Source organism: Oxyura jamaicensis, chromosome Z (assembly GCF_011077185.1).
Source record: "Oxyura jamaicensis isolate SHBP4307 breed ruddy duck chromosome Z, BPBGC_Ojam_1.0, whole genome shotgun sequence".
In the NCBI taxonomy this organism is placed as follows: domain Eukaryota; kingdom Metazoa; phylum Chordata; class Aves; order Anseriformes; family Anatidae; genus Oxyura; species Oxyura jamaicensis.
The window spans coordinates 37,147,579-37,173,839 of NC_048926.1; the positions used below are offsets into that span (position 1 = coordinate 37,147,579).

The 26,261-nt window shown below is 37.9% G+C and overlaps 1 protein-coding gene across 9 annotated transcripts in view; it reads right to left on the minus strand.

Annotated features, from left to right (window-relative positions):
- Positions 1-3,445: 3,445 nt before the first annotated feature.
- Positions 3,446-26,261, minus strand: part of PIP5K1B (phosphatidylinositol-4-phosphate 5-kinase type 1 beta) — a 110,728-nt gene continuing 87,912 nt past the window's right edge. For 7 of the 9 annotated variants that reach the window (XM_035310475.1, XM_035310478.1, XM_035310476.1 and 4 more), the window contains 5 exons: positions 24,879-25,034; positions 23,996-24,140; positions 14,305-14,422; positions 5,642-5,648; positions 3,446-4,183 (listed from right to left, as the gene is read on the minus strand). In XM_035310475.1, coding sequence (XP_035166366.1) covers positions 5,646-5,648; positions 14,305-14,422; positions 23,996-24,140; positions 24,879-25,034 — 422 coding nt within the window. In that variant the 3' untranslated portion in view covers positions 3,446-4,183; positions 5,642-5,645. Of the gene's footprint in view, positions 4,184-5,641; positions 5,649-14,304; positions 14,423-22,133; positions 22,242-23,207; positions 23,524-23,995; positions 24,141-24,878; positions 25,035-26,261 lie in introns of those variants that run through there. The other 2 variants (XM_035310472.1, XR_004746254.1) reach the window with 2 other exon arrangements.

Consider the following 26,261-nt stretch of genomic DNA (forward strand, 5'->3'; position numbering starts at 1 on the left):
ATGCCACCGCCGCCGCCGCTCGCTGAGGAAGCGGCCGGGGAGGAGCCAGCAGGGACCGGCACGGCTCGGCACGGCCCGGCTCGGCGGCGAACGGGAGGCCGCAAGGCCGCTACCGCCCTCCGCCGGCGCCGCGGGGAGCAGCGCGGCTGGGCCCGGCCGCCGCGGGGGGCTGGCCCGGCTCGGGCTGCAGGCCCAGCCAAACAGTCTGAAATTAGAGATATGTGCGAAATAAACGTCACCCGTTGCAACAAATTGCAAGTAAAATCATAAATACATGAAATGTACAAGTCCTAAGGAGCTTACTGTTTGATTACTCTGTGCTGCATTTTTACAGGTCTGAAACCCTCGCTCCAGTAACCAGCTGGCACCTTGCCATGCTTTAGGAAATAAACTGTCAACTTTTTCCCCAAAACTTTGTCTGTTTTCTTTAAGCCAAAGACCCAGAGAATTCAAGTAGGTTGTGCAAATTTCAACTGAGACTTTGATGTGTGTAGTTAAAAGTGGTTTTACCAAACTGAGTAACTTAGCTCGGCCGCCCCGTCTCTTCCCAGCAGTGTCCTGAGTGCTGCTTAGGTGCCAGTGCCTCCTCTCAGACTGTACGGGGGCCAGCGTCCTTGTTGCATTCTGCCACTGAAGTTTTCACATGTCATCTAGACACAAGATGCTCTCTTGTTCCTTGAAGACTGATCCCACATGCTTATCGCTACTGGAAGAAACTCATGTTTTTCTTGTGTTTTTTTTTGCAGCTATAGTGGTCTAAATGTTGAGATAAGGCTTGTAGGGAGAAATAACTTTTATCAGTCAAAAAAATATGTTAGTAAAGCAAACAATTCCTTTTTATACGTTGGTGGGGAGAGGGTAAAGCAGCTGGAAGAATACCTTTTTTCGTTTGTTTTAGTAAAAGATAGTGCTTGCTTATACTTTGCCATTCCTATACAGCATCCTATATAGTTTGCCTTTCCTATAAAACATTATATTTTCTGGTAGTTTCCAGGTAGTTTCAGTGATTTTTCTTTAATGGTCAAAGGTCATATGCAACTCTCAGCAGGAAATGCTCATCTCTTGTTTCTAAATTAATAACGAGCCAATGAATTAGTGTAGATGGGGCATTATCTTCCTTATTAGCAATCTCACTCTCAAAACTATCAAGAAATCGACAGCAATGTTCACGTTAATGAACTTCACAGAGCACTACTACCAGAGACGATTGTTTCCACAACTTTGAAAGGGTACAAAGAATGTGATTTTTTGCAATGATTCATTATGTTTTTTGTCGTGATCCTTGTTCCTTAGATTAACATTCATACCACAGCACATTGCCATCAGTACCTTTTTAGGCTGGCAGAAAACACCTGCCAAGCATTTCCAAATGCAAACTGGCTGCAGGGTCAGGCCTTGTGCCTTCAGTCTGTACAGAGTCAGTATCTTTCTGTGAGCTACTGCATGCACCATGGCAAAAAGGGGTCAGCAAACAGCCTCTGTGTAGTATAGCTGGAGTGTATGACCTCTTCTATACGACCTTTACCCCTGCCTAGCGTTTGGGGTTTGGGCAAGTAGTATCGAGTTATATGAAATGAACTGACCTGGAGTGTAAGCCAAGGCAACAGGAAAACAGGGGATAGGAGTTATTGTTTTCAAACTGCTGAATTCTAATGCAAGGACACAAAGTACTCTTTTTTTAATAACTCAGGATGACTGTTCAACAGGACTGGTGAAGGCAACGCTCAGTCTCTGAATACTGATTAAGTTACAATGTCAAATACACGTATCTGGAGTTATTCTCTGTGTATCAATAAGCAGGCTTCAACCTATGCTTTTTCTTTCTGGGCAGTTTACAAGACCAGAGCATCCAGATAACACCGCACCACATTTGTGCCCTCATTCTTCAAATTTTGCTCCCCGTGGTGAGTTCCATCTGTTTAGACCTGGATAAACAGTCCAATATATCATTTTAATACCCCTGGGAGCTGACTATTCGTGCCTATGCCTTCTGTACATATTTTATTTTTACTTGACATGTATTGCCGTATCCTCTTCATAGATAAACATCTTTGAATTTCTATCAAAGTACTACCAATGCGAAATGAAGAAAAACCAAATACCCAGGCATTAAATATACACATCCTAAAAGCCTTTTTGTAATCTTGGATGTTTAAAGTTTTACACCATTTCATGTGTTAGAGAAAGAAATTGATTCCAAGTTATTGATCATTAACATTGCTTAGCTGTAATCCTCTTCCCCCTCAGTGCAACCACAGAGCTCTAAGTCCATGTGCTTTGGAGAAAGGTTTCCCAGGAGGCTCCATAGTCTATATAGGATTTTTTTTTTTTGCAGGTATTAATTACTGTTTTCATTTATAAATGACTGTTAAAACAGACTGTACACAAAGGGTAGTTCATACTCTGAATCATTTAGTACAGGAATACAGACATTCTGTTTTGGGTCAGAAATGGTTGCATTTAAGCTGTGTGTCCTTTCAAGTCTTCCAAAGGATAAATGATTTGGACACTACAGCCTGCTAGATAATTGGGGGAAAAATGACATATATTTGCCTTCTGGAGGTTAATCTGGTGCTTAAACTAGGAACTTTCTTTTTTTCCTCCACAAATAAAACTGATCAGAAATATCTACTTTGCACATGGACACCTTTTAAATATACTATACACCGTGCATAGTTGAGCAGACACTTTACATAGATGTACAATTTTTTTTTGCCTGTAGGGCATGCAGATTTGTCTCTTGCATTTCTAAGAGGAATGCTGCAGAATTATCTTGCTAAGATTAAGCAATCTAATTTTAAAGCCTGGAAATGGTGTAACCATGGGACATAGCCTCTAGGTTAATCCAGAGACTCTACATATTTGGAAAAGAAAATCATTTGACCTCTATGTTTCTCTATTCTGTGCATGATAAATGAGTAATACGCCCCTCCCTGTTAAGGTTATGGGATTGTAAAAAAATCCCATATGGGACTGTAAAGTGCCAAATTCTGGTTTTGGCAATCCAGCAGGTTTAATAGTACTTATTTTTACAATAAATGTAATTATCAGTTACTTCTGCAGTCTTTCAAAGTGACAGCTGTGTAGTTTTCTTTAAAAACACTACTGCATCAAGTTTTGGATTGATGATTGCCGGTGCTTGTGATTGTCTCTCAGCCGCTAGGGAAATAAAGGAAACCAGAACAGTTTTTATATTTATCTTGTAACAATCACTTATACTGAAAAACGTGAAAAACCGTTGTGAAGCAAGGCCTACTGAGTGCATTCCTTTGCCTTTTCTGTTAACATTCCCCTCTTCATTAAAGGGCTGGTAGGAGATAAATACAGATGCTTTGTTACGGAGTGGTTGGTATATCTCGAGATCCCTCTCAAGCTGTGTCATCAAGGTAGAGACATGCCAGAACAGTAAGTCCCGTACAGACCACGAGCATGCTGACAGTCGTGATAGTCTTGAGAACAAAATATTTTATTCATCAATAAAACTATAGTTTACAGTAGTATTTACTAAATAAATTATATAATTTCTCTTTTACAAGAAATAAACTAAAGTTGAAAATATTCCAAAGACAATATATATATACACAACATAAGGCCTTGTTATAAATAACATCTTTTCTTCTTTTCACCAACAGTGAAAATGTCTTTAGAGGTTCATTTTCTTCTAGTATGTGCAGAGGCTTACCCTAACCTTTGCATCAATTCCTATTACCACTGACGTGGATCTAAGTGATTACAACCGAAGGGTGAAAAACATGTGAAATTAATTATATTCACCACTGTGCTTATTTTTAAATAGGTAAAGCAGATAATATATTTTGCTTGTGCATAATTACAGAATGCATGCAAATGAAATCACTAGAGAGCTGATAAGAAAATATTACTTCCAAGTCCAAAAAAGGTGATTGGCAATATAGTAGAAAGCAGCTCGAATACGCAGGTCTTCACAGTTCAGCAAGCAACAGCAGATGATAGTGGAGTGTGGAATGTTTCACATCACTTTTGCAAAGTCCGTCAATCCTTTCTATGGTTCAAAGATCCTGACATTTCTTAGAAAAAGTTCAGTTGATTATTACTCTTTGTCTATTAGGCTCAGCAAATTCCTCCTTCTTAAATCAGGAGTGCAGAAAGTGCTCTTCATTAACCACGGTCACTTCTCTGTCCTGGTTTTATTCTTCATGTATTACTGGAAATAGAGAAATAAGAAGCAAAATCAGGAGTTGTTTATTTGCTTTCTTACAGAATTATAAATTGGTAACATTTTTATTCACCTAAAGAGGATACAGCACAGTTCAACAATGATCCTATATTTATCATGCCCCCTAAAAAAAAAAAAAAGCATTGGGTATCTTTTTTTGAAGACAATCCAAACTGAGGGCACCCGGCAGTTCACAACAGCTTTTTTACCTTGCAGAAGTGACTGGGGCTCAATAGAAGTATTAGGGGACAAAAGTGCAGTTTTTGTGTGTCTTCTGTAAAAGTCCTGAGAGCTCCTGCTGGATGCTTTCCCAGTTGAAAAACCGTACCTACCCCAAATCTTTCAAGAACAACTAATGTTCAAGATCATAACAAACTTCTATTCACCATAAATAAATAAATGAATAAGTAAATAGATAAATTGACTTGCTATTAGTGGTTTAGTTTTCTACAGTATCTTCCACAGAAGCAGCTGTTAAGTAATACAAACAGCTGATCACTTCGTAGTATATCTATTGAGTCAGAGATTAATTGAGGAGAGGCTGTTCTTTGATGAATGCCTTATTACTACTATTTAAACTATGCATAAACTGACAGCTGAACAAAATCTTGCAGCAAATTGAATGCATCTCAGCTAATGTATCCAACACGGAGGGGGACACAAAAGCAAAGTGATGACAACTGCGGTGACCCCACTCTAAAACCTCCTAAAACAGAAAGAAACTCTTAAGTCCCCATTTCCTAAGCAGATTTTTAAGGTCACCTTTAAATTGTACTTTTACACACAAGGGTTTAACTAACCTTCAAACAGTTCAACAATAATCTAATCTTGTCTGGAAACAACAACAAAAAAAGCTCTGAAGGCCTTTTGAAAGCTCATCTTGGAAAGTGAACACCAGTAGATTTAAATCAATATTTTAATTATGACTTCTAGCCTTAGACTTTGAACCTGGCAGAATGATACTAAAATGTTGCAAGCTCTAACCTGCCCCTGTATTGCGCACCACTGTTATGGTCAGGGTGTTCATAACCTCTGATGGTTAACAAAGTGCTAATTTCTCAAAGGGTATTCTCTCTAGCAATGAAAGACTATATGCTGCCATATCAGCACCTGACTGCCTGCAGGTAGAAGAGTAGTCAGTTAGTAGGTACTTACAGCATGCAGAGCAATTGAATGTGCAAAGGGAAATTGTTGGACAAGTGAGTAAAATTAAGGTAAGAAGAGGATGATATGAGGCTAACAAGAATTTTTTAAAAAAAGCTCTGTTTGGAGAAAAAGGTTGAGAAGCATAGGGTAAACAAAATAATCCTTTATGAAACTGGCATAAATTACTCAAAATTTTCACTGGTTGCATCTAGTTTGTGTCTGAAAGCTCATATCTGAACGACTGCAAGTCCATTTCTGACAGATATAATGGTGATTCAGCACAACTTCAGACCCTCTGGCTTTATTACTACTTTTCACTCTCTAAGGTGATCAGCAATATTGTTGCTTTGTGCTACGCTATTCCACTGGTACACAGTTTTGAGTAGATTATTCTTGTTGCCTTACCTCTGATCCTTCAAAAGCATTTCTTAGGGATTAAGGATGCAAAAACTATCTACAAAATTTCCAATAACAGTATTGGAAAAAATTGCCCTGACAGGAACATGTAGCAACTGCTAACTGCATGAGTCAGTCACAGAAATGCTGTGCATGTGGTGGGATTCAAATATTCATCTTTGTGTCAAGTGCAATCTAGTTCTGTGCACATTATTGTGGGAAAAGCTCCATCTCCTGCAGTGCACAGAACATGAACCTCTGAGAAACTGTGTCACCACTGCATATTGTATGGGTTACTTTAATCACTGATGTAGGAAATTGAAAAAGACAGAGTTTGGCCACAGAGTTCTGAAAGAGACAGAGTTTGGCCACAGCGACTGGGTCTGAAATGATAGTTAACATACAGATGACTCTCAGATGCATTTCTGTAATTACTGTCTGAGATGTCTCTCGTTGCTTCTGTAATATATTTACAGTATTTGACCCTTTTTCTGTTCCAATTCTCTTTTCACAGATAAGAGTAAATTGATTTCTTCATATGGTTGATTTTCTTCATTAAAATCCTCAGGGTACAAGAACCTGTAGTACAGCAGCAATATACACTGTCATTTTAGCACTTGCCCTACTCAGGTAATGTATTAATTGTGATATGAAATGGTCTGTTTTTAATCTAATCAAGCGCATAATTCCAGTATCTGATTTTCATGGAAGGGAGACTGAAGTGTTGCTTCCTGCGTAACATTGCTTCTGCAAAAACACCCCTGCCAAACTATATTCCACTGCTTGGTTGTTGTTTCACCTTACAACAGCCTTCAGTTTTTTGAGAGACAGACTCTTTCCCTACTCTTGTCTAAGATGATAGGTGGATGGATACAGGGATAAAATTGGTAAGAGAGGAAAGGAACAGTGGCCTCACTGCATAGAACAACTAGGTTTTTCAACTTTCAAACTTAAATAAACTCTACTTTGAGGAATGATTGCTTGATTAGTTCCAGTATGTGCATGTAATATATTAAGGATTATTCTACTCTCGGGATACTCCTTATGTGTGTCTGTAAATGAGGAGGCCTAAATTCTCTTCTCCCAGTCCAAGAATTAACATTCAATCTACCATGCTTTTTCAGTATCTTCAGTGGAGATGGTGAGGCAGAGAAACTGAAGGAACCAGAAAAACTATAATATATCTAAAAGTGAGGTATGCATCACAGTGTGACTGTACACTTAGTAGCTTGTTCTTAGATGTATCCTGCTTAGGAATTGCTTTAACTTCAGGCACAATTGTTACTGCTTCACAGCAGCACTCTGAAGAAATCTACAGCATGATTGGAATCAAATTAAATTATATGAAAGACAGAATCAAAAAGTTCCTGAATGAAAAAAACAAATGCCTTGTCAAGAAGTTATGGTAGAAGGACAATCCCATACCTGAAGTATCTGATGAGAATCATAGAAAGGCTTGGTTTGTAAGGGATCTTAAAGATTATCTAGCTCCAAACCCCTTTCACAGGACCAGGTTGCCCAAAGCCCTATCCAGCCTGGCCTTGAATATCTCCAGGGATGGGGCATCCACAGTTCCTCTGTGCAACCTGTTCCAGTGCCTCACCAACCTCAGAATAAAGAATTTCATTGTTGTAACTAACCTAAAACTACCCTCTTTTAGCATAAAACCATTACTTCTTGTCCTATATGTATACACCCTAATCAAGAATCCCTCCTCATATTTCCTGTAAGCCCCTTTTAATAGCAGCAAGGCTTCTATTAAGGTCTGCCTGAAGTCTTCTCTACTCCAGGCTGAACAACCCCAACTCCCTCAGCCTGTCTTCACAGGACAGGTGCTCCAGCCCTCTGATCACCCTTGTGGCCCTCCTCTGGACTTGCTCTATCAGGTTCATGTCCCTCTTATGTCAGGGGTCTCAGAGCTGAAGACAGTACTCCTGGTAGGAACAATCTTTCACTTCATCTGAGCCAGGTGAAAATTTTCTTCTGTGCAAGGAGTTTACACTAGAACAGAGAGCTAAGGGTGGTGAAGCAAAAACAGCTCAAGGGGTGAAAATATTTCTAAGAGACAATAATCAAAAAGATGAGGAGTTAGATTGTAAACTGGCAGTTGGAAGGGTTTGAATATGAGCTAGGAAGTGCTCAAAATACAAAATACATAGCTATGGGATTGAGAATAGAAGAAAAGAAGAGCACTGAAAAGTATGAACAGGGAGACAGTTTTGCTAAGTCTCTAAACTAGCACTTATAGACTAGCACTTGTAAATCTACCTAGTTATGCATCTACAGCAAGATTAAATATAAAATTGATATTTAGCTATATTTTAAGACTTCAAAATCCTATAATAAAATTAGCATTTTGACATAGGTCACAAGAGTAATTCTCTATGTAATAATATTATCTATGCAATTCATCTGACAAATCATAGCTATACCAGACTCCAAATATGCTGAGCTTGCTCATCACCATAGTTACTGTCTTTTTTCTCCCTTGAAGCATGTGTCAATTCCTTCCACTCATATCTTCAGTGATAGTGACTTCTAAATCATACACAAATAACAGGAAGCAATGTTATGTTTCCACACAGCTATTTCTGCACTACCAAAGAAACTTTGATTATAGTTAAAAATGCAGGAATATTCTTTCAAGCAAAATAGTTCACTAATGAAATACTATAGGCAAGGCATTTATATATTTAATTAATTCCAGCATTTACCACCATTTGATTTAAGCTATACAGCACCACAACAGAGCAAACAAGTTTTTCGCAATATTATTTACATGCATGTTTACATGCATGTTCGAATCCCATAATAAGTGTAAAGGATCAGGCCTACTTAAACTGAAACAATTATCCTAATTCTTAAGTCTTACCACTCGGGTTTTACTGACACTGTAGTTTGTCAAAATAACGTCCACTGCCTTTTCATCGATAAATCATTTCAGAGGGTAGGCTGAGAAAACACAGTGGGGTAGTTTATAACTGCACATTGCTGTTTCGGGGACAGAAAGCTTGAAGAAGTTGGGACTTCGCTGCAAGACAGCAACCTGAAAGTGACTTTAACTTATTCCTTACTTCCTAACTGCAATTACCACTTCCAAGGTACCAGACCTTAACAACTGCACTGAGGTCTTCAGAATTGGTTGCTCTTTCTGATCTACCCTATGAAACTTCTGCAGTATGGGCTTTGTATTTCTTAGTAACAGAAGTCTACACAACACAGTAGACCTTTGTGTTCAAAAGTGTTTGCTGACGTTTAATGCTTTTCTGCTTACATACCAGCTGAAGCTGCCTGAACTGACATAACAAATAGGGTTTCAGAGAAATTTTAAGACACCAAATATATTTCTAAAGGAAGGAGGAAAAACTGTTTTAATGCATTGTTTTGTGCATTACTACATCAAAATGCAAAGAATAAGAGTTACCTTTCTCTGTTACTAGCTTATGTACAGTGACACTTTCTATTTATTTCAGATGGCATCTTTTGCTCATAAATGTTGTAAAATATCATAGAATGGGTTGGGTTAGAAGGGACCTTAAAGATCATCTAACTCCAACCCCTTTGCCATAAGCAGGGATGCCACCCACTAGGTCAGGTTAGCCAAGGCCCCATCCAGCCTGGCCTGAACACCTCTAGGGATGGGGCATCCACAGCTTCTCTAGGCAACCTGTGCCAGTGCCTCACTACCCTCTGAGTGAAGAATTTGCTCCTAACTTCTAAACTAAATCTATCCTCTTTTAGTTTAATACCATTTCCCCTTGTCCTATCATTACCTACCCAAGTAAAGAGTCCTCCTCCATCCTTTTTACAAGATCCCTTTAAGTATTGAAAAAATGTTGTAAGGTCTCCCTGGAGCCTTCTCTGCTCCAAAGAGCATCCCCAGTTCTCTCAGCCTTTCTTCATAGGAGAGTTGCTCCAGCCCTCTAACCATCTTTGTATCGTTCCCAGGTGCACCACCTTGCACTTGGCCTTGTTGAACCTCATGTAGTTCACATGGGCCCACTTCTCTGGCCTGTCCAGGTCCCTTTGGATGGCTTCCCTTCCTTCTGTTGTATCGACTGCACCACTCAGCTTGGTGTCATCTGCAAACTTGCTGAGGTGCACTCAAATCCCATTATCTATGTCACTGATAAAGATATTGAAAAGCACCAGTCCCAAGACAGACTCCTGAGGGACATCGCTTGTTACCAGCCTCCAACTGGACATAAAGCCATTGACCACCACTCTCTGGGTGTGGCCTTTCTGCCAATTCTTTATCCATGGGAATGGTCCATGCTTCAAATCCATATCTTTTCAATTTAGAGATTAGAATGTGTGTGGGACTGTGTCTAAAGCCTTACAGAAGTCCAGTATCTGTACTACCACTGAATTACATATTTATACAACCAAGAACTCTTAAACGTTTTAATTCCCTGTGGAGTCGATTCCAAATTCCTAACTGTTTTATAAAATCTATTCTTATCTTTCTGTAATCTCTAATTAAAAAAAAAAAAAAAAAAAGTAACTTTTTATAGTGTTTTCCACTGTTTGGTATTAGAATATTTGGAAATAACTTAGACTGGCTTACACTTACTGCTCAGTGCAGATCATGTTTTAACCATGTTTTATTAATAAAAACTAGAATGCTTCATTTAGTATCTGGGTTAAAAGATTTAAGAGAAAATAAATCAAAGGAATTTTAAAGTAAAATGACGTAACAGTGCTGCTTACAGTCTTAGGTGCAATAAATGCTGCTTTGCTGAACCTGGTCTTTATTGACAACTGAGGAGTTCTATGCCCAGACTGGCCTTTGAGTTGCAAACTCAAGATGTCTCTCTGTGTCCTAGAACAAAAATTCTTGCCACTACCAAATAAATTCTCAGTTTTGACATCAGTTGCGGAGTGCAAGTCTGCATAGATTTCCCGTAACGGAACAACCCCAAACTAATGCCCTTACCTGTAAGAGGAGTTTTGTTTTTTACAGTCTCTGTTCCCCCTGCCTTAATTTACTGTCTGGATTGGTATGCAAAACTGTTCAGCCAAATGCCATTTTAAAAGTGTATTTATAGTAAATTATGACAATGCCATTTAATCATTGGATCAAAAAATCATAGCTCTTAATTTACTTTAGGGCAAAAAAACTGTCCAAGAACCTTAGCATTTCAAAGCAAGAGGCAAAGACATCAAAAAATTAGTGGAGTGATAGAAATTAAGCAAATTAAGATGTTTTCCATTACAATACCTAGCAGGTTAGACTACAGCAGCTTGCCTTGTAGTAGAAAAACAGAGAAGGATTACTAACTAAAGGTTTAAAGGAAAACTGTGAATGCCACTTAGAGCTATGTCTTCACCAGTGCTTTTAAAATGTAAAAATGTATCTGGTAATGTTTTCAATTGAGGTTTAAAATCAGCTAATGTAAACATAATTGATTTGCTTTATTTTTGATGCATACATTAGAAATAACTGACCTCTTCCTCCTGTTCTTGAAAACATGCATCTTTCCCTTCCAGTGTACATTTAATCATCCTCCTACATAAAAACACAACTGCTTCCTGCCTCAGCAGCAATGAATAAAGCCAGTAACACATCACTGATCCTTTAGTCTCAGACCCTCCCAACCCATGACTGACTGTTGTTGCAGGGTCTGATGAAGGATATTGAGTGGAATTATGAAGTAAAAAGCGCAAAAACCAAATACCTTATTCTATTTCTCCACACACCTCAGCATGCATGCATCCTGGGGTAGATATGATAAAATTACAGCTTACACAGTAATCTCAGAATAATTAAGGAGGGAACAATATAGTCCATGGGACAGGACCAAGATGGCAGGGAGAAGGAATTTCTCCAGATGGGTTTGCCACCAAAGAAGTAACATGTGCTTAGCCATAGTATCCAATTTCCTTGAAGTGGTCAGCCATGGCATACCTGGAGAATCTAAATTGTCTAGATGACTAAGTTTCAGGTTTGTTTTATTTAGGATGCAGATAAAGGGTAGGACAAAAAAGCATCTACGGTTTTCTCCGCTTAACACCTATGTATTCTTCCAGACCTTTGCTCATGGGAGTAAGCACTGGATGTTTGTATATCCTGCAGAGTAGGGTTTTACTTATTTTTCTGTTGATGGTGATTAGTGGAATGTACATATACTTACTGCTGTCTCCTAGATATAACAGTAATGTTTTACAAGTCGCAAACTATCTACAGATAGTTTCACTATCACACTTGTAATGTGTAAGGGTTTTACAGAAGGTATTACCTATGCTTGTAATTAGAGCTTTCAGAGCATTCCACTATCTGCCCGAGAGAGCTCAAACTTCAAAAAAGTTGCTCCCAGTGCTGAGCAGGGTTAGTGATCCTTGTTTCTAAATTGGAGATACATGGATTTGATGGATGGACCACTTGGTGGGTAAGCAATTGCATGGATGGCTGCACTTTAAAAGTTGTGGTCAATGGCTCACTGTCCAGGTGGAGATCAGTAACAAATACTTGTCCTCAGGGGTCAGTACTGGGACTGGTGCTGTTTCATGTCTTTGTTGGTGACATGGACAGTGAAATCAAGTGCACCCTCAGCAAATTTGCTGATAAGACCAAATTTTTTGCTCATGAAGCCCTACCTGGAGTCCTGCGTTCAGTTCTGGGGCCCCCAGCCCAAGAAGGACACAGACATAATACAGTGAGTCCAGAGGAGGTCCATGAGGAGATCAGAGGGCTGGAGCACCTCTCCTATGAAGACAGGCTGAGGGAGTTGGGGTTGTTCAGTCTGGAGAAGAAAAGGCTCCAGGGGAGACCTCCACTGTAGCCTTCCAGTACCCAAAAGGGGCCCACATGAAAGCAGGAAAGGGACTCTGTCAGGGATTGCTGTGATAGGTCAAGGAGTAATGACTTTAAGCTAAAAAAGTGGAGATTTAGATTAGGTATCAGGAAAAAAATATTCACTCAGATTGTGCTGAGGCACTGGCACAGGTTGCCCAGAGAAGCTGTGGATGCCTCATCCCTGGAAGTTTTCAAGGCCAGGTTAGACGAGACTTAGAGCAACCTGATCTGGTGGGAGGTGTCCCTGCACGGGTGTTTGGGGCTAGATGATCTTTAATCATCCTTCCAACCTTTCCAACCCAAACCATTCTATGATAAATAAGACTGTTATAAAACAAAATCAAAAGTTTTCAACAACAAGGGTTTCTCTGTTAAGTGGAGCCAAAAAGTTAGGCTGTACCTGATCACTTGTCCATTTCCTGAACATTTCAGGATTTATTGTCTCTCATTACAGACTATTCATACGAACATCGTATCAACACCAGGCCCACAGGAATAGGCTGGTTCAATGGTCTACTTGTGGTCAGAGTTAACTAAGTGGTTCTGTAGCTAATTGGCTGCTTGTACCTGCTGCTCCTGTGTTCCAGTGGAGGCAGGACAGACCAAGAAGTTTGTTGGACTATTAAAATATTAGCTATGAAGTGGGTACTGTACAAACTCAATTGTTGCTGTCTAAAATACATCAGAAGCACAGCCAACAGAGAGCAGAAGGGAGATCAGAAACTAACGTGATTTATTCGGGATCTCATAAAAGAAATGTTAAAGACAGGACTATAAAGAATGCAGTGAACTTCATCTAAAAGGAAAGCAACCATGACTGTGTGAAATGCTTGCTAGAAACTAGTTAAAAGTCTTTGCTTTTCTCCCTTACTCCGTAGTACTATTTTGTCACAAAAGTCACAGACGTTTTTTCATGAAAGTAGAAGTAAAATATGACTAAGATACCAGGATTGTTTAATTTGTGCTTGAGGAAAACAAACCTTCAGGAAAAAAAAAAGGCCAGGCTTAACACACCTCTGTCCTATATTTATACTGAAATTTTCAAAAGGGTCTAAAAGAGCTAGATGCATAAAACTTCAGTCAAATACAACAGGCATTGGGTGTCTAGTATCTTTATGTCTGGGGGAGAGTGAGTGCATAGCTGTGTGAGGGTCAGCTGCCCACCAGGATTAAACCACAACAGCTGCAGATAACAAAAAAAATTTAATGCCATCACAGATGATATGAAGACAACCAAAGATTCAGACTTAAACTTACTGCTTATCTTTCAGCAGTAAGATAAACTGCTCACTAGGAGCCAAAGCAGCAAAAAGATCATTTTCTAATAATATTCCAGCCACTGCAACTGGAGAACCCTTCAGAACAGAAAGGGGAGCCATTAACTTACTTTATATTGAGCTCTACTTCACTGTCTTTAAATTCACTTATGTAAATACAGAACTTGTCTCCCTGGGAAAATTTACTCTCTGCACTGTGGAAGAAGAAAGATTTTTTTTCCCTCTTATAAGCATGAAAAACAAGTAGTATGCCATTCCCCCTTAACATTAGAAAAAGAAAAAAAAAAAAAAACACTTCATTATTAACACAATAATTAATAGGCACATAGATTCTGGAAGGATTTGCTTTGGCAAGGCACTTAAGCATGTGTCTCATTTAAGAAATACCTCAATGAACCTCTGGTTCTTTAAGTTCAGCATTTATTTAAGTTCCTTCCTGAGAGTCAGTCAGGAACTACAGAAAAAAGCCCACCAGAAACAGTTCGACAACTTACTAAGTAGACATCCAAAACTGAAGCATTATCATTTTCCGTCTCCAGTGTGCTCTGTTCTGAAGTCAAATAGATGGCACTGTCTTCTAAAGTATATGTTGAACTTGAAGGCAACCCTTTACTGGAAAGAGAAGGGAGACTACAGTTAACAAACAATACAAGCTGCAGAGGAGCTCGGTCATGGCTGAAATTTTAAAAATTTCTCTTAAACATACAAGCTTCAAATACCTGAAAAGAAGAAAAGTAAATCAGCAAGTATAGGTATCTTGACAAAAGCTAGTTAACTGGGGTCTAATAAATTACTAGCAAACAAACCACACAGTTTCTGCTTTGGAATTAACTAAAATGTTATCAAAAAGTAATACAGTCCCTGAACTCTATTGAAAGAACTAAACTATGCCACAGTCAATGTGGGATAATTTCTTAATTTCAAAAGAAGCTACTTCCACCTTTAACCACATTTTAAAATTTAAAATGGGGGGGGGGGGCCCCCATTCAGTAATTAAGCAAAGTTTGTCAGGTAGATAAACCCTGCAACCAGCAGTTCAGATATGAAAGTAGGAGATTCATGGAACAGATATGATACAGATATGAAACAGATATGATTTCTGTTCTCTGTTATGGAGAAAGGATGGAAAGGATGTGAAACTACAGATGGATCTGCACAGTAATCTTGTTTTGTTTTGTAAACACTGAGAACCACAAAGCTGAAATTGTCAAAGGTGTTTTAATGGAGTTAGGCACCCATTATCACCCATCTACTAGCTGGCAGAAACTAATAGACTCCAGGCTGCCTTGAAAACCCAACCATCAGTTTTGAAGACCCATATTTCAAATGGTGTTTGTTACCCATTTACATGTGAAGTAAAACAAAATTCAGCATTACAACTGGGTATCAAAACATGGTTACAGCCATCAGACTATAAATGAGGAAAGGAGAATTAATTTTTCCCTCCCTTTGCAGTACTTCATACTTAAGATATGTTTCAGATCGAGCATAATTTCAGAAAGGATAAAGCTAGCATCCAAAGTAGAAAACAATCACAAGTGCTCAACAAAATAATGAATCATTAGTCATCCTCATGTCATATTAGTATTAAGTGCACAGCACTACATTTACCACATCGTATATATATATATATATATATATACTATATAGCACATTAAGCATCTTTTCAATAGCAAAACTATTTGTTTTGTCTGAAGGGTGATCCAGCTCCCACTGACTTGGTACCAGTTTTCTAACACTCTCTGTATTCTATTAAGCAACATTTCAGTCACATCAGTCTCCTGCCAACACTCACTTTCCAGAAGGCGAGGGAACACACGGGAAGGGAACAAAGGGTCTGTTGCCAAATGGTGACTATGGTTTATCATCTCCCACAAAATAAGCGCTATCATTAGACATACCATTCTTGGTAAATGAAAGAAAAAAAACAAGAGTCACTTTTGCTTGCAGAATTTTGACACTCAATTCAGGCTTCAGAAAGCGCAAAGGCACCGTATATGAAAAACCACATGACAGAAGATGAATGTGCACAGAGCAACTACTACTGCTATAAAAATATGTGAAGCCAATGGTCAACCATTTTCTCTGGAAAACAGTGTTCTGCATTACTAAGAGCTAGTCAGGCAGGTTGTAGTGTATACCTGTCTTTCATTCCTGCATCATTTTAGGTTTAAAAGGAAAAAAATACTTGAAGTAGTTATTAACTTCACACAGGCCACATCACTGCTACCTTTACTGCTGTTATTCTTGACTTCCTGCACTTTCATAAACCTTTGCACTCAGACTAGGTGAGAGATTCTCCAATTCACACCAGTGCATTTTATTTTATAACCTTTATGTAAAACAAGAGCAAGACCTAGTTGGCCTATTCTTCTGTTTAATTCATTGGCTTACTGTTACACTTATTTTCCTTTCTCCCTTTCCTATTTTTCTGTTAGAAAGCACTGTGCTTCCTTTGCTCCTACTTTGTTAAACTGTAATGTCTGTTCTTTCACGGCTTGTTCTGGACTGCAAACAATAGCAAAGTGCTCAGTTTTGGTATTGTTAAGCTACTGTTTTTGCCTATAAAACATAATAAAGACCATGCCAACTGCCCTTCCGGGTGTGCCTCTTTTTTGTGGAAAGCAGTGAGTCATGCTGGGTCTGGCTGCTACAGAAATCCACCACACAGCCAGGCAGCAAATGAGGGTTGAGGCAAAAAGAACATGGAAACTGTCAAAATCAGCTCCTAATAATATCACCGTTTGGTTATTCACTAGTGAACTTCCAAAAAAGAGACTTAATATATAGAAATAAAGAAACAGAAAACATTTATATATTTAATATACAGAAAGAGAGGGGAGAAAAGGGAGACAAATTTGTACAGAGTGATCTTATGCAGAGAAAACCAGCAGGGACTACAGTCCATTGAACAAAAGTAGGCATGAATGAAGAGAATGGAATAAGAGAAATGCCACTGTATTTTTCTTACAATCAAATCCTCACACTGTATTTGTGTATAACAATCCTCTTGCCACTGTGACTTTCACTCTGAATAACTAGAGATCAGTTCTACAAGTAGGGAAGACTCATCTCCTCCATGAAGAACTGTTTGCAAAAGAAGTGTAGGAAAACTTTTTCAAGACAGAGTTTTGTTTCATATACCTTAAGTTCAATAACTGGAGACTTTGAGAAGATTCCAAAAATTCTCTAAGAAAAATCTTAATTTTATATTTAAAGGAACAAGTGCTGTTCTTTTTGGGAAGCCAATCTATTATGCACATAAAAGAGAAAGTGGTAATTTGATGACACTGCCATATTAATTTGCATCTGGAGTTGGTGTCAGTCTGAAAACAGTAACTTGCACCAACAGCTGAACTCTGTCAGAGTTGCAGTACAGTGCTTATGTCTAATAATGTAATAACACCTTCTTAGTTAAGCTTTTTAGTTAGAAATCATTTCCACATCAGGATACCACAATTATTTTGCTTATTGAACTTGCCTTGTAATGACAACCAGAAGAAAATGCATCCCAACTGGATAACTGACTATGAAATACATAAAGATATGCATAATAACAAGAGTTCCAATTTTCCTATGAAAAGGGAAAAAGCAAGAATTTTTCAATTCATTTTTCAAAGTCCTTCTAAAATGCTTTCCTGGACACAAAGTGCAAAAAATTAACTTAAAACGTTAAAGATGGTCCGGGATTGTGACTTACAAATATGGAAAATCAGGGTGTTTTTAAGCAGCAACAGTTAAATTAGACTGATTTTCTGTGGATTTGTATAGCAGTGTAGTTCTCATACATTTTAATCTAAGGATAATAGTTGCAAGATCCTATTAAGTTTCTAAGACATAAAGAAAAAGAACTACTCTTTGTCAAGAAACTAGCATAAGCATGCAGGATTATCTAAACAAACAAAACCCAACCAGCCAAAAGACCAACAAAAAAACCTCCCAAATTTTAATTTGTGTTTCTGTCCTTCAGCATATTTTACTTATACTAAACTGTAACCAGTTCCTGAAGTGACAGCTTTAGAAATGAAAGAGTTCTGCTTTGTTAATGGAAAAACAAATCTGCCTCATTACAATGTGTCTACTTCTAAGTAAACCTGCAAGACAGGTGGGAGCATCAGTCTTCCTTACCGGTCTTTGCATGGCCTTTGAAGAATGAATAGCAGAAGCTGTGCCAGGTGGTTACAATTGAAGGAAGCAGAAGGCAGAAGTTTATTTTCTTTTTTTTTTTTTTTTTTTTTTTCTCTCTCTCCCTCCTGCACTATGAAGAACAGCTCATGTATGAATATAATTATCAGCTTCCTTCAGATGGGCCAAAATACATGAGCTATGAATTAGAATGAGCCACTATGAGTCCTGTTGGGAAGAGTTGTAATAAAAATAGGCTTTGATGTCTTTTGCTGAATGTCAAACAACCTCTTCTGTCAGAATATTTATGCCCCTAAAAGCAGCACATTTGCAATGTCCAACGTGTTTGAAAGCTGTTATATAAGGTTTTGAGAAAATTATCAGCTCATTGCATCATGACCTTTACAATCTCCTTACAGAAGCTACTCAGAAAAATGTTTTGTGTATTAATGGGCAGTAAAACTATTGTTCTAATGTGCAGCTCAATACCAAACACCACGGACAATCTAGTGTGCATACATAAGTATGAAAAGGACAACAGGTTTTTAAAAGCCTGTTGAACTAAGTGTGTTAGTCTAATGTTTACAATGTAGAAATCACCTCTAAAACACAATCTCACATTTTTTATAAATTTCATGCATCTGAAAAAAAAAGGGTAATATTAAAAAAAACTTTGTCAGTCATATTTTACTAATGATGTTTACAAGCATGAAAACCATACACCTGAAAAATCATAGAATCACAGAATGGCCTGGGTTGAAAAGAACCTTAAAGATTAGTTTCAACCCCTCAGTCATTGGCAGGGTTGCCAGCCACTAGAGCAGGCTGCCCAGAGCCACATCCAGCCTGGCCTTGAATGCCTCCAGGGATGTGGATAGGTAGACATGACTGATATTCTAAATGCTGTTTCTGTATTCCAAGTGAAAGAGCCTGACAATGAGACTCCGTGTTACTAAACTTACACTAGTGGCAAATCATGACATGCGAATCAGTAAGCATCCCAGTTACATGAAGGTGAAACATATACTCCTTTGCCATTGCCAATTAGAATCCTAAGACCTGTCATTTTTGCAGCTGACATACATACGTAGTTGAAAAGCTTGTAGGTGCAAGCAATTAGAATTGAGGAACTCAGTCTGTATTTCAAAATCCTGAGTAACCATGGTGAAATCCATTGGGCAGCGCACATCAACACATACCAGCTCAGGGAGGGATCCACACATGAAGTCTGTTCTAAGACGTTCTTTTGGACCCTCCTCACCAGAAAGAATTAAGGTCATGAAATCAGACTTGTAAGAACGAGTGTGGAATAAGAAAGGCAGCATGCAGGGGGACAAATTCATGCAAGGACACATTGCTTTTGTATTAAATAACTGCTATTACCACATGATCATCTGTGCATTTATCTGAACAATAATTTTAAATTTCAAGTTTAAGAAGTACAGGATTTCTTTTTACTTTTAAACCAGTAAATCATTTCCAGTAACATCTCATTTAATCATTTAATTTTTTAAATTTATTTTATTTTTCCTGTGAAGGAAAGCATCCAGATTTGATTTTCACTTTGCATTTTAAGTCAGGAACTGAAATTTTGTATTTTGGTTTATGTCCAGGACAATCATTTACATGCCTGAGACAGATTCCCTCTTCTAACACTTCATGAAACAACTCCAATAAATCTAAACATTAACTTTTGACATCTCTGGAGGAGGGGAGGGAGTCAGTTTGCTCAGATGACATAGTTCTTTTAATGCTAACATAGATAATAAAATATCAGACTATAGGATTAAATGAAACATGTATTAATCTTTAGTCCAACATTGCTTTTTGATGCTACATCAAGATTGCAGATAGCAGTGTTCTGCCCTTTTAACCAATATTTTTCAATCTGTTTTTACGCTAAGTATTTTTTTTTCTCTTTTAACTTTTTCACAACTTATAGTCATTATGCCTTTGTATCTGGAAGTGTTATCTGCTGTAGCTGTAATTCTATACTAGGATGTAAACAACAGCAACAAAAAAATGGATGGTGTACCTTAAAGGATACAAAGCTCTTCAGACATGACAAAATACAGCTCCTTCCAGCACATTAATGAGAGTTAGAAATTACAGTCTTTTCAAAAAATAAGTAACTGAGCTGCAACCAACATGTACATGGAACTTCTGCATGAGTAAAAATATATATATATATATAATCTCTTAATGCAACATACTTGCTGGAAACAATTGGTAATTAAAAGTTCAAATTACTGCAACAGCCTCATCATAGCTGCATTGGTGATCATTCAGTTTCAATGCAGACTTCTAATAAGGCATTCAAAGACAAATTGGGAGTGAGGGGACAGAATAAGAGAGTAAGAGAAGACCCTATTTACATGGTGTATCAGAAAGAGCAAAATAGTGGAACACAGGTTTTGTACAATTTCGTGATGCACTCAGTTCTCATCCTTAATTTTTAGACTGAAAAAGAAAATCCAAAAAAAAGATACTTTCTCCATTCAGTAATGATCATCCACAAGAGTGCTCAACTCTGCTCTTGCCCTCACCTTCCTAAAGCAGTCTATTTCATCTTGGTTCTAAGTTAAAAAAAAAGAGAAAAAAAAGGAAAAAAAAAAAAAAGAAACCAGAAAGAAAAAATAATGCCATCACAGCAGAATGGGGAAAGCCTTAGTTTTCTTTCAACTACATATTACATGTTGCTTCAATCATAGTCAAATTTTCTTTCTCTCCCATGGGGATTCCCCCATTCAGTGCATCCGTTCACGAATTAGAGCTTTCAATTCTTTTTCCTCCACTTAGTTGCTTATTTACATTCAGTTGGCATGAATTTAATTCTCTTTTAATCAAATTGAAGCAATTTTTTCTAAGCTTCAGAAGCTAAAGGTGGTGGGTGGACAGACAGAACATTTAAACATAACACAAAAATTTGCCTAGATAGAAAGGCAGATGCACAAAAGGTGTGTATTTCTTACAGCAGGAAAGTTAATACTTACAAATCCCTTCCAAAAACAGCAGAAGCTTTTACTCTACAGACAGAGAAGCAAAGTAACCCTTTATCATGGGATTTTATTTAGGTTTGTAACTGAAAATTGTGAGTCCTGCTGTAAGATAGACTGAGAAGAGAGTTTGTTGTTGTTATTTTTTAAACAAAGCAAAACAAAACAAACTCCTGTTTAAAACATGTCTAGAAGCACCTGTAAAAGCATCAACCTTCTCCAGTTCTTTGCAATTATAACAGCAATGTTAACTGAGACAACAGTCACAATGCTCAGGATGTTCCAATTTGTCATCTTTAATTTAATTCATCAGTACTCACTATGAAAACTTTACCTTCATCTGCTTACAGAAGTAATGCCAGATATAATATGTAATAATTGCCTCTCCTAAAATAAAGCAAGTAAACTCTTTCAATTAAGGGTATTTCAACTCAAAATTGAACATTATTTCTTGTGGAAAAACACATCTTTTAAATCTTTTAATTACTGAAATAACTCTGTGCCACATATAAATTTACTTGAGGTGGAGTGGAAAATCTTGAAAGCTTACATTTGCTGAATAACTTATATCACATTATGTTTGTTCACTTTTTCCTTTTTAATTCCCTATTGTAGATGGTCCTTGTGTGGTGAAAAATACAGACATCTCTCCCCCCCCCCTTCTTTTCCCACTCCTTCACACTGCCAGGGTAACACCTGATATCTCCTCTAACTCTTCAAGGACTGAGGAATAACTTGGTGAAAAACAATCAGCTGGTAGTCTGGACAAACACTCCAAATAAGCTGTGTGTCTATGACTGCTGCTCAGTCTCCCTGTTTTGCTGAAATCTCAAATCCCTAACCACTGCTCTGTATCATCTAACAACTGCGCTTGTTCTAACCATACCAAATCAGGATTACATACGTGCTCCTCACATGATAAAGACTCAGAAGCCAGCTTCAGCTCAGCAAGTCACAACTGGATAGCCACACTGGCAGCATCTCCTCACTTAGACCACAAGTGCTAAGCACCCTCAAGGTGGTAATGAGCTCCTTTCTCGGGTAAAATGCCATGTTTCTCTCCTTGGAAAAAAATACATTCATGGCTAATAGAAACAGAGGGTAGTTCTGAAAAACAGGTTACAAATGTGTGTCTCAAGGTATTGAGATGAGTGCCTCAAGGTATTAAAAAGTATTATTGTTTTTTTTTTTTTTTTTTTTTTTTTTTTTTAATAGGGCATATGACAGCATCTGTCTTCTTAATGGTATTGGCACACACTACTTACCAACATTAATGGCAGTCAAGGAGCCATCCAGACACTGTACTGTTACTACATGTGCAGGACTATTTCCTTTCAATATCATATAACAGAGATTTCTAAGTGGTTATGAGGAAATTCTTGTACTACCTACTTTCTGCTAGGACACTCTGAAGGAGGAGGAAAAAGCCTGAAAAATAAGGTGCCAAACTGTGATTCTATTGAAGAACTTAAAGTAGAACTTCATAGTCAATTACATATTTAAAGACTGACAGCAGGCTTACATTTGTAAACAAATCATTTGTTCAGGCTTTGTTTCAAAGACTGCTCCAGGCTTTATGGTTTAAACAGCAAAGTGCTGAGTCCTGCAGCACAGCATTTTGTAATGCTCAAAAGAAGAACTCTAGTGAGAAAAAACTAAGGCATCTAAAACTAGAGGCATCATTCTGGCTTTTTTTTTTTTTTTTTTTTTCATACCAGCTTTTCTTAATGTAGGACTGAAGTGCCTCCAATACATAATAAAAGCAAACAAAACTTCAGCTGTACATACTATTAGTAGCCTATTTCTTAAAGTTCGTGCATAGGCTTTTTGGGACAACTTGTCATGGTTCTGTAATTAAAAAATAATCTTTTTTTTTTAGACCCTAAACCATATCTCATGTCAAAATTTCTTTTTTAGCAAAACATTAGACCTATGGAAAATGCCACATCACTGAGATTTGTTTCAACTTAATGAAAATGGTACCTGCAAATATCATTTTGATCAAGCAATGCTGCAAGTCATTTTACTTCTTATACAAAAGCAATTGGTCAAATTTTAATAGGGAAGTAAAATTCTACTGCTTCAAGATTACTTGTAAAATAACTTGATCTTTTTGGACAAAATGCCAAGTAAAGTACTACATCTGAGTACATGAGTAAGCTTACCAAATTTATATAGACACTGTGTAGTGCAGGATTCCAAATTACTACAAAGAAATTCAAGATACTTGCTTTCACAAAAGATACCCTTCCTGACAAAAACAGATAAAGAAACACCTAGTCTGTGATACCACATATGGCAAATGATTTCTAAGCAGGCAAGACAGCACAACATAAAATTTCGTTTCAGGCACACTTGGTAGAGTACAGGTACACACAATCTCCCAGAAAGCTTTACTGGCACAACAACGATATTGGGCAGACATGGCTACAAGGCATTCAAACACAACTCATTATCACATCCAGGCTAGATCACAAGTGTCTACACTTTCCTTGAGACCTTCCTGTTTTCATCTGTCTTAGGTTAAAATTAGACAGGCTCTCTTCACATCCATTGGAGAAGGTTCACAGAAATGCACTTCAGAAATGGTCACTTTGAAGGAATGTAAAGAAGATCATTCAGCACTCAACATTCAGAATAAATATCAACTTGAAAGCAGTTCCCTTTTCCTAGCACATCAAAGTTTTCTGCAGGTTTTTCAGGCTGCAGCCAAGTTACAACAAGTATTTCCTACCCTGATCTTAGTATACATTGGCTTGTGGAACAGACTAAGGCCTAAGCAAGTTTTCAATGCCTACTTTAGCTTTGCAACATGACAAAAAATTAAAGGTGTACTGTAAAATTTATGCAGTATTTATGCATTTTATTTTGTGAGCTCAGTGCAAAATACTTAATAGGTCCTATGGCGTAATGACACCTCTTCTTCACTGGAGATGGTCAGTGTCGATCCACAGAGATAGTCTCACATTCTGCATTTTCTTTTGCAGAGCCTCCTCCCATTGCATACATTGTCAGACTTTAACCAGAACAGTGGGGAGTATTATTCCAAATATACAACCTTTACCTGCTAGAATAGAGCATAGGTTGATCACGTTGGTAACGCTCATCTACATTCAAGGAAGAAGAAGAAATTGTGGTTGCCAAAGAAGCTGCTTCAAACAGAGAAGGAGTGCTTGGCACTAGATCCGGTCGATGGCGTGAACCTAGTACTAAATTCACAAAAACAAAGAACAACATTAACAACTGTAATTTCAAACTGGATCCAAGAATCTTTATCCAAGTGTATGGAGTCACTTGGTGCTCTCACCAGTTTCTTTAAGCTTCTTGACATGTTTGAATTGATGAGATCATGATGCTCATGTGCCCATACCCACTCTCTTTCACACTATAGGGCAAATTACAGCTGCTAGACAGTACACTTCTGCAGATGACAGAGCAAACCCATGGACAAATATTAAACACTGGTATGATTATCTAAGTTCCAGGATTGGTCTCATGCTGTGAAGGCCTGTTTTTCAGATGGGATTAGATGGTTGGTTCTCCATTGTGTCAGGCTGCAGATGCACTCTGAAAGGGGCATACTCTTCAAAAAGACTCCGGGGAAAATGAACTGAGCTCTAAAACACTTCACATGACATGTTCTTTTAGAAATCATAGAACAGAACTGGATCTGGCCTTAATCTACTGCCTGTGTTGCACATACTCTTTTAGGATTCCCTGAAAATGAGGAGAACACTAAAATTATATTAAAACCTTGATTCTGACTTCCCCTTGCTCCTGGAGGTCCATTTCGACAAATAGAACTAACTGCTCTTTCCCTGTATTAACCAAGAATAACCCAAACCTCAAATTTAGAAAGATCAGCCAAATTGGAGACCTCCTAGTTCAGGCTTATACTAAAATTGCTTTAAAAACAGTGTTTAGGCTGTTGATTTGAAAGTCATTACCTTCCTCATCCAGGCTGGAGTAGCTTTGTCCTTCAGTAATAATGCCATGTTTCTCATCCTTCCAGTCCTGGCTAACAGCATACACTATTTCTTGTGATGTTGCCTTCAGGGCCGTGATGGAATTGCACCGTTTCTTGGAAGGTGAAGATCTTAAAGCTGCATTACCAAATGAACACAGATGTTGAATTAAGTCATCTTAATCAACCTGCCTACCTTTAACAGCATACAGAAAGACAAGACATCTATAAAGCTAGTTTCTGGATATAGACCAAGAATCCAAATAGACTGTATCCATTCAAATACAAAATCACTTATCAAAGAGCTTAAACCAAGAGCCACAGGCATTGGCTATTTATCTACGAGTGAAGAACTTTTTTTTTTTTTTTCCTGAAGTTTCTTACTGACAAAAAATTCAAGTCAGTAAACCAACTTTGACATCAATAAGATACAAATCTCCTAAGTAGCATCAACCTGTGTAATTAGACACAGATCAACACAGAAGAAAACACAAGACAGAAAAACTGAAAAGTTTTGGAGTATTCTGAGAAGTTATGATCACTTGCTCGACCTGTGAACTACTGCTTTACAACGATGCATATGATACCACAACGTTTCCATTTCAGTGGTGTGTTCAAACCGAATCTTCTCTGGGTAAAATAAACACTTCCAATATATTGATGGCTTGTATATTCAGGTACGAGCATCCCTTTTATACATCTTAGCAGGGACTTCGTACTTACTTATGGGATTTTGAGTGAATCTAGGATCTGACCAGTATTACTGTTACTGGATCATGACCTCTTTTTGTAGTTCTCTTCCAGAAGGATACCAACTAGTTCATTTAGTGTTTTTTTTGTTTGTTTTGTTTGTTTGTTTGTTGTTTGTTTTTAATTGCCAGCTTCCATACACTGGCGCAAGGTCACTTCAGATACACTAAAACAGTTTATACTGTGCTGTACTCCAAAATTCAAATTAAGAGCATCAAAATCATTTGGCTAAGGACTTGCTTGGAAGAAGATAATCAGATGCACAGCTCCAGAATATTGTTAAAAAAAATAACAAAAAAGTAGATCTGCTGAGCTAACACCTGACCAAGGCTGAATCTGCTTACTGCATTTTAATAGTTAGTTTTGGAGGCTTGCTCTGTGCACTAAAGGAAAAGCTTACATCCAGAACAGGGCTTAAGAACTTAAACTGAAACATCTCAAAGTTCGGAAGCGATGTTCTTGAAGACAAGAACACTCCTACTTTATTTCTGTGAAAGAATGATAATGCATTTTAACTATTCATCTATATAAAAGTAGATTAATAGCCTTGTATACAAATCAATAACAGTGGGATATTAGAACAGGTTAATAGTCTGGAAAAACAAGACACAAATTA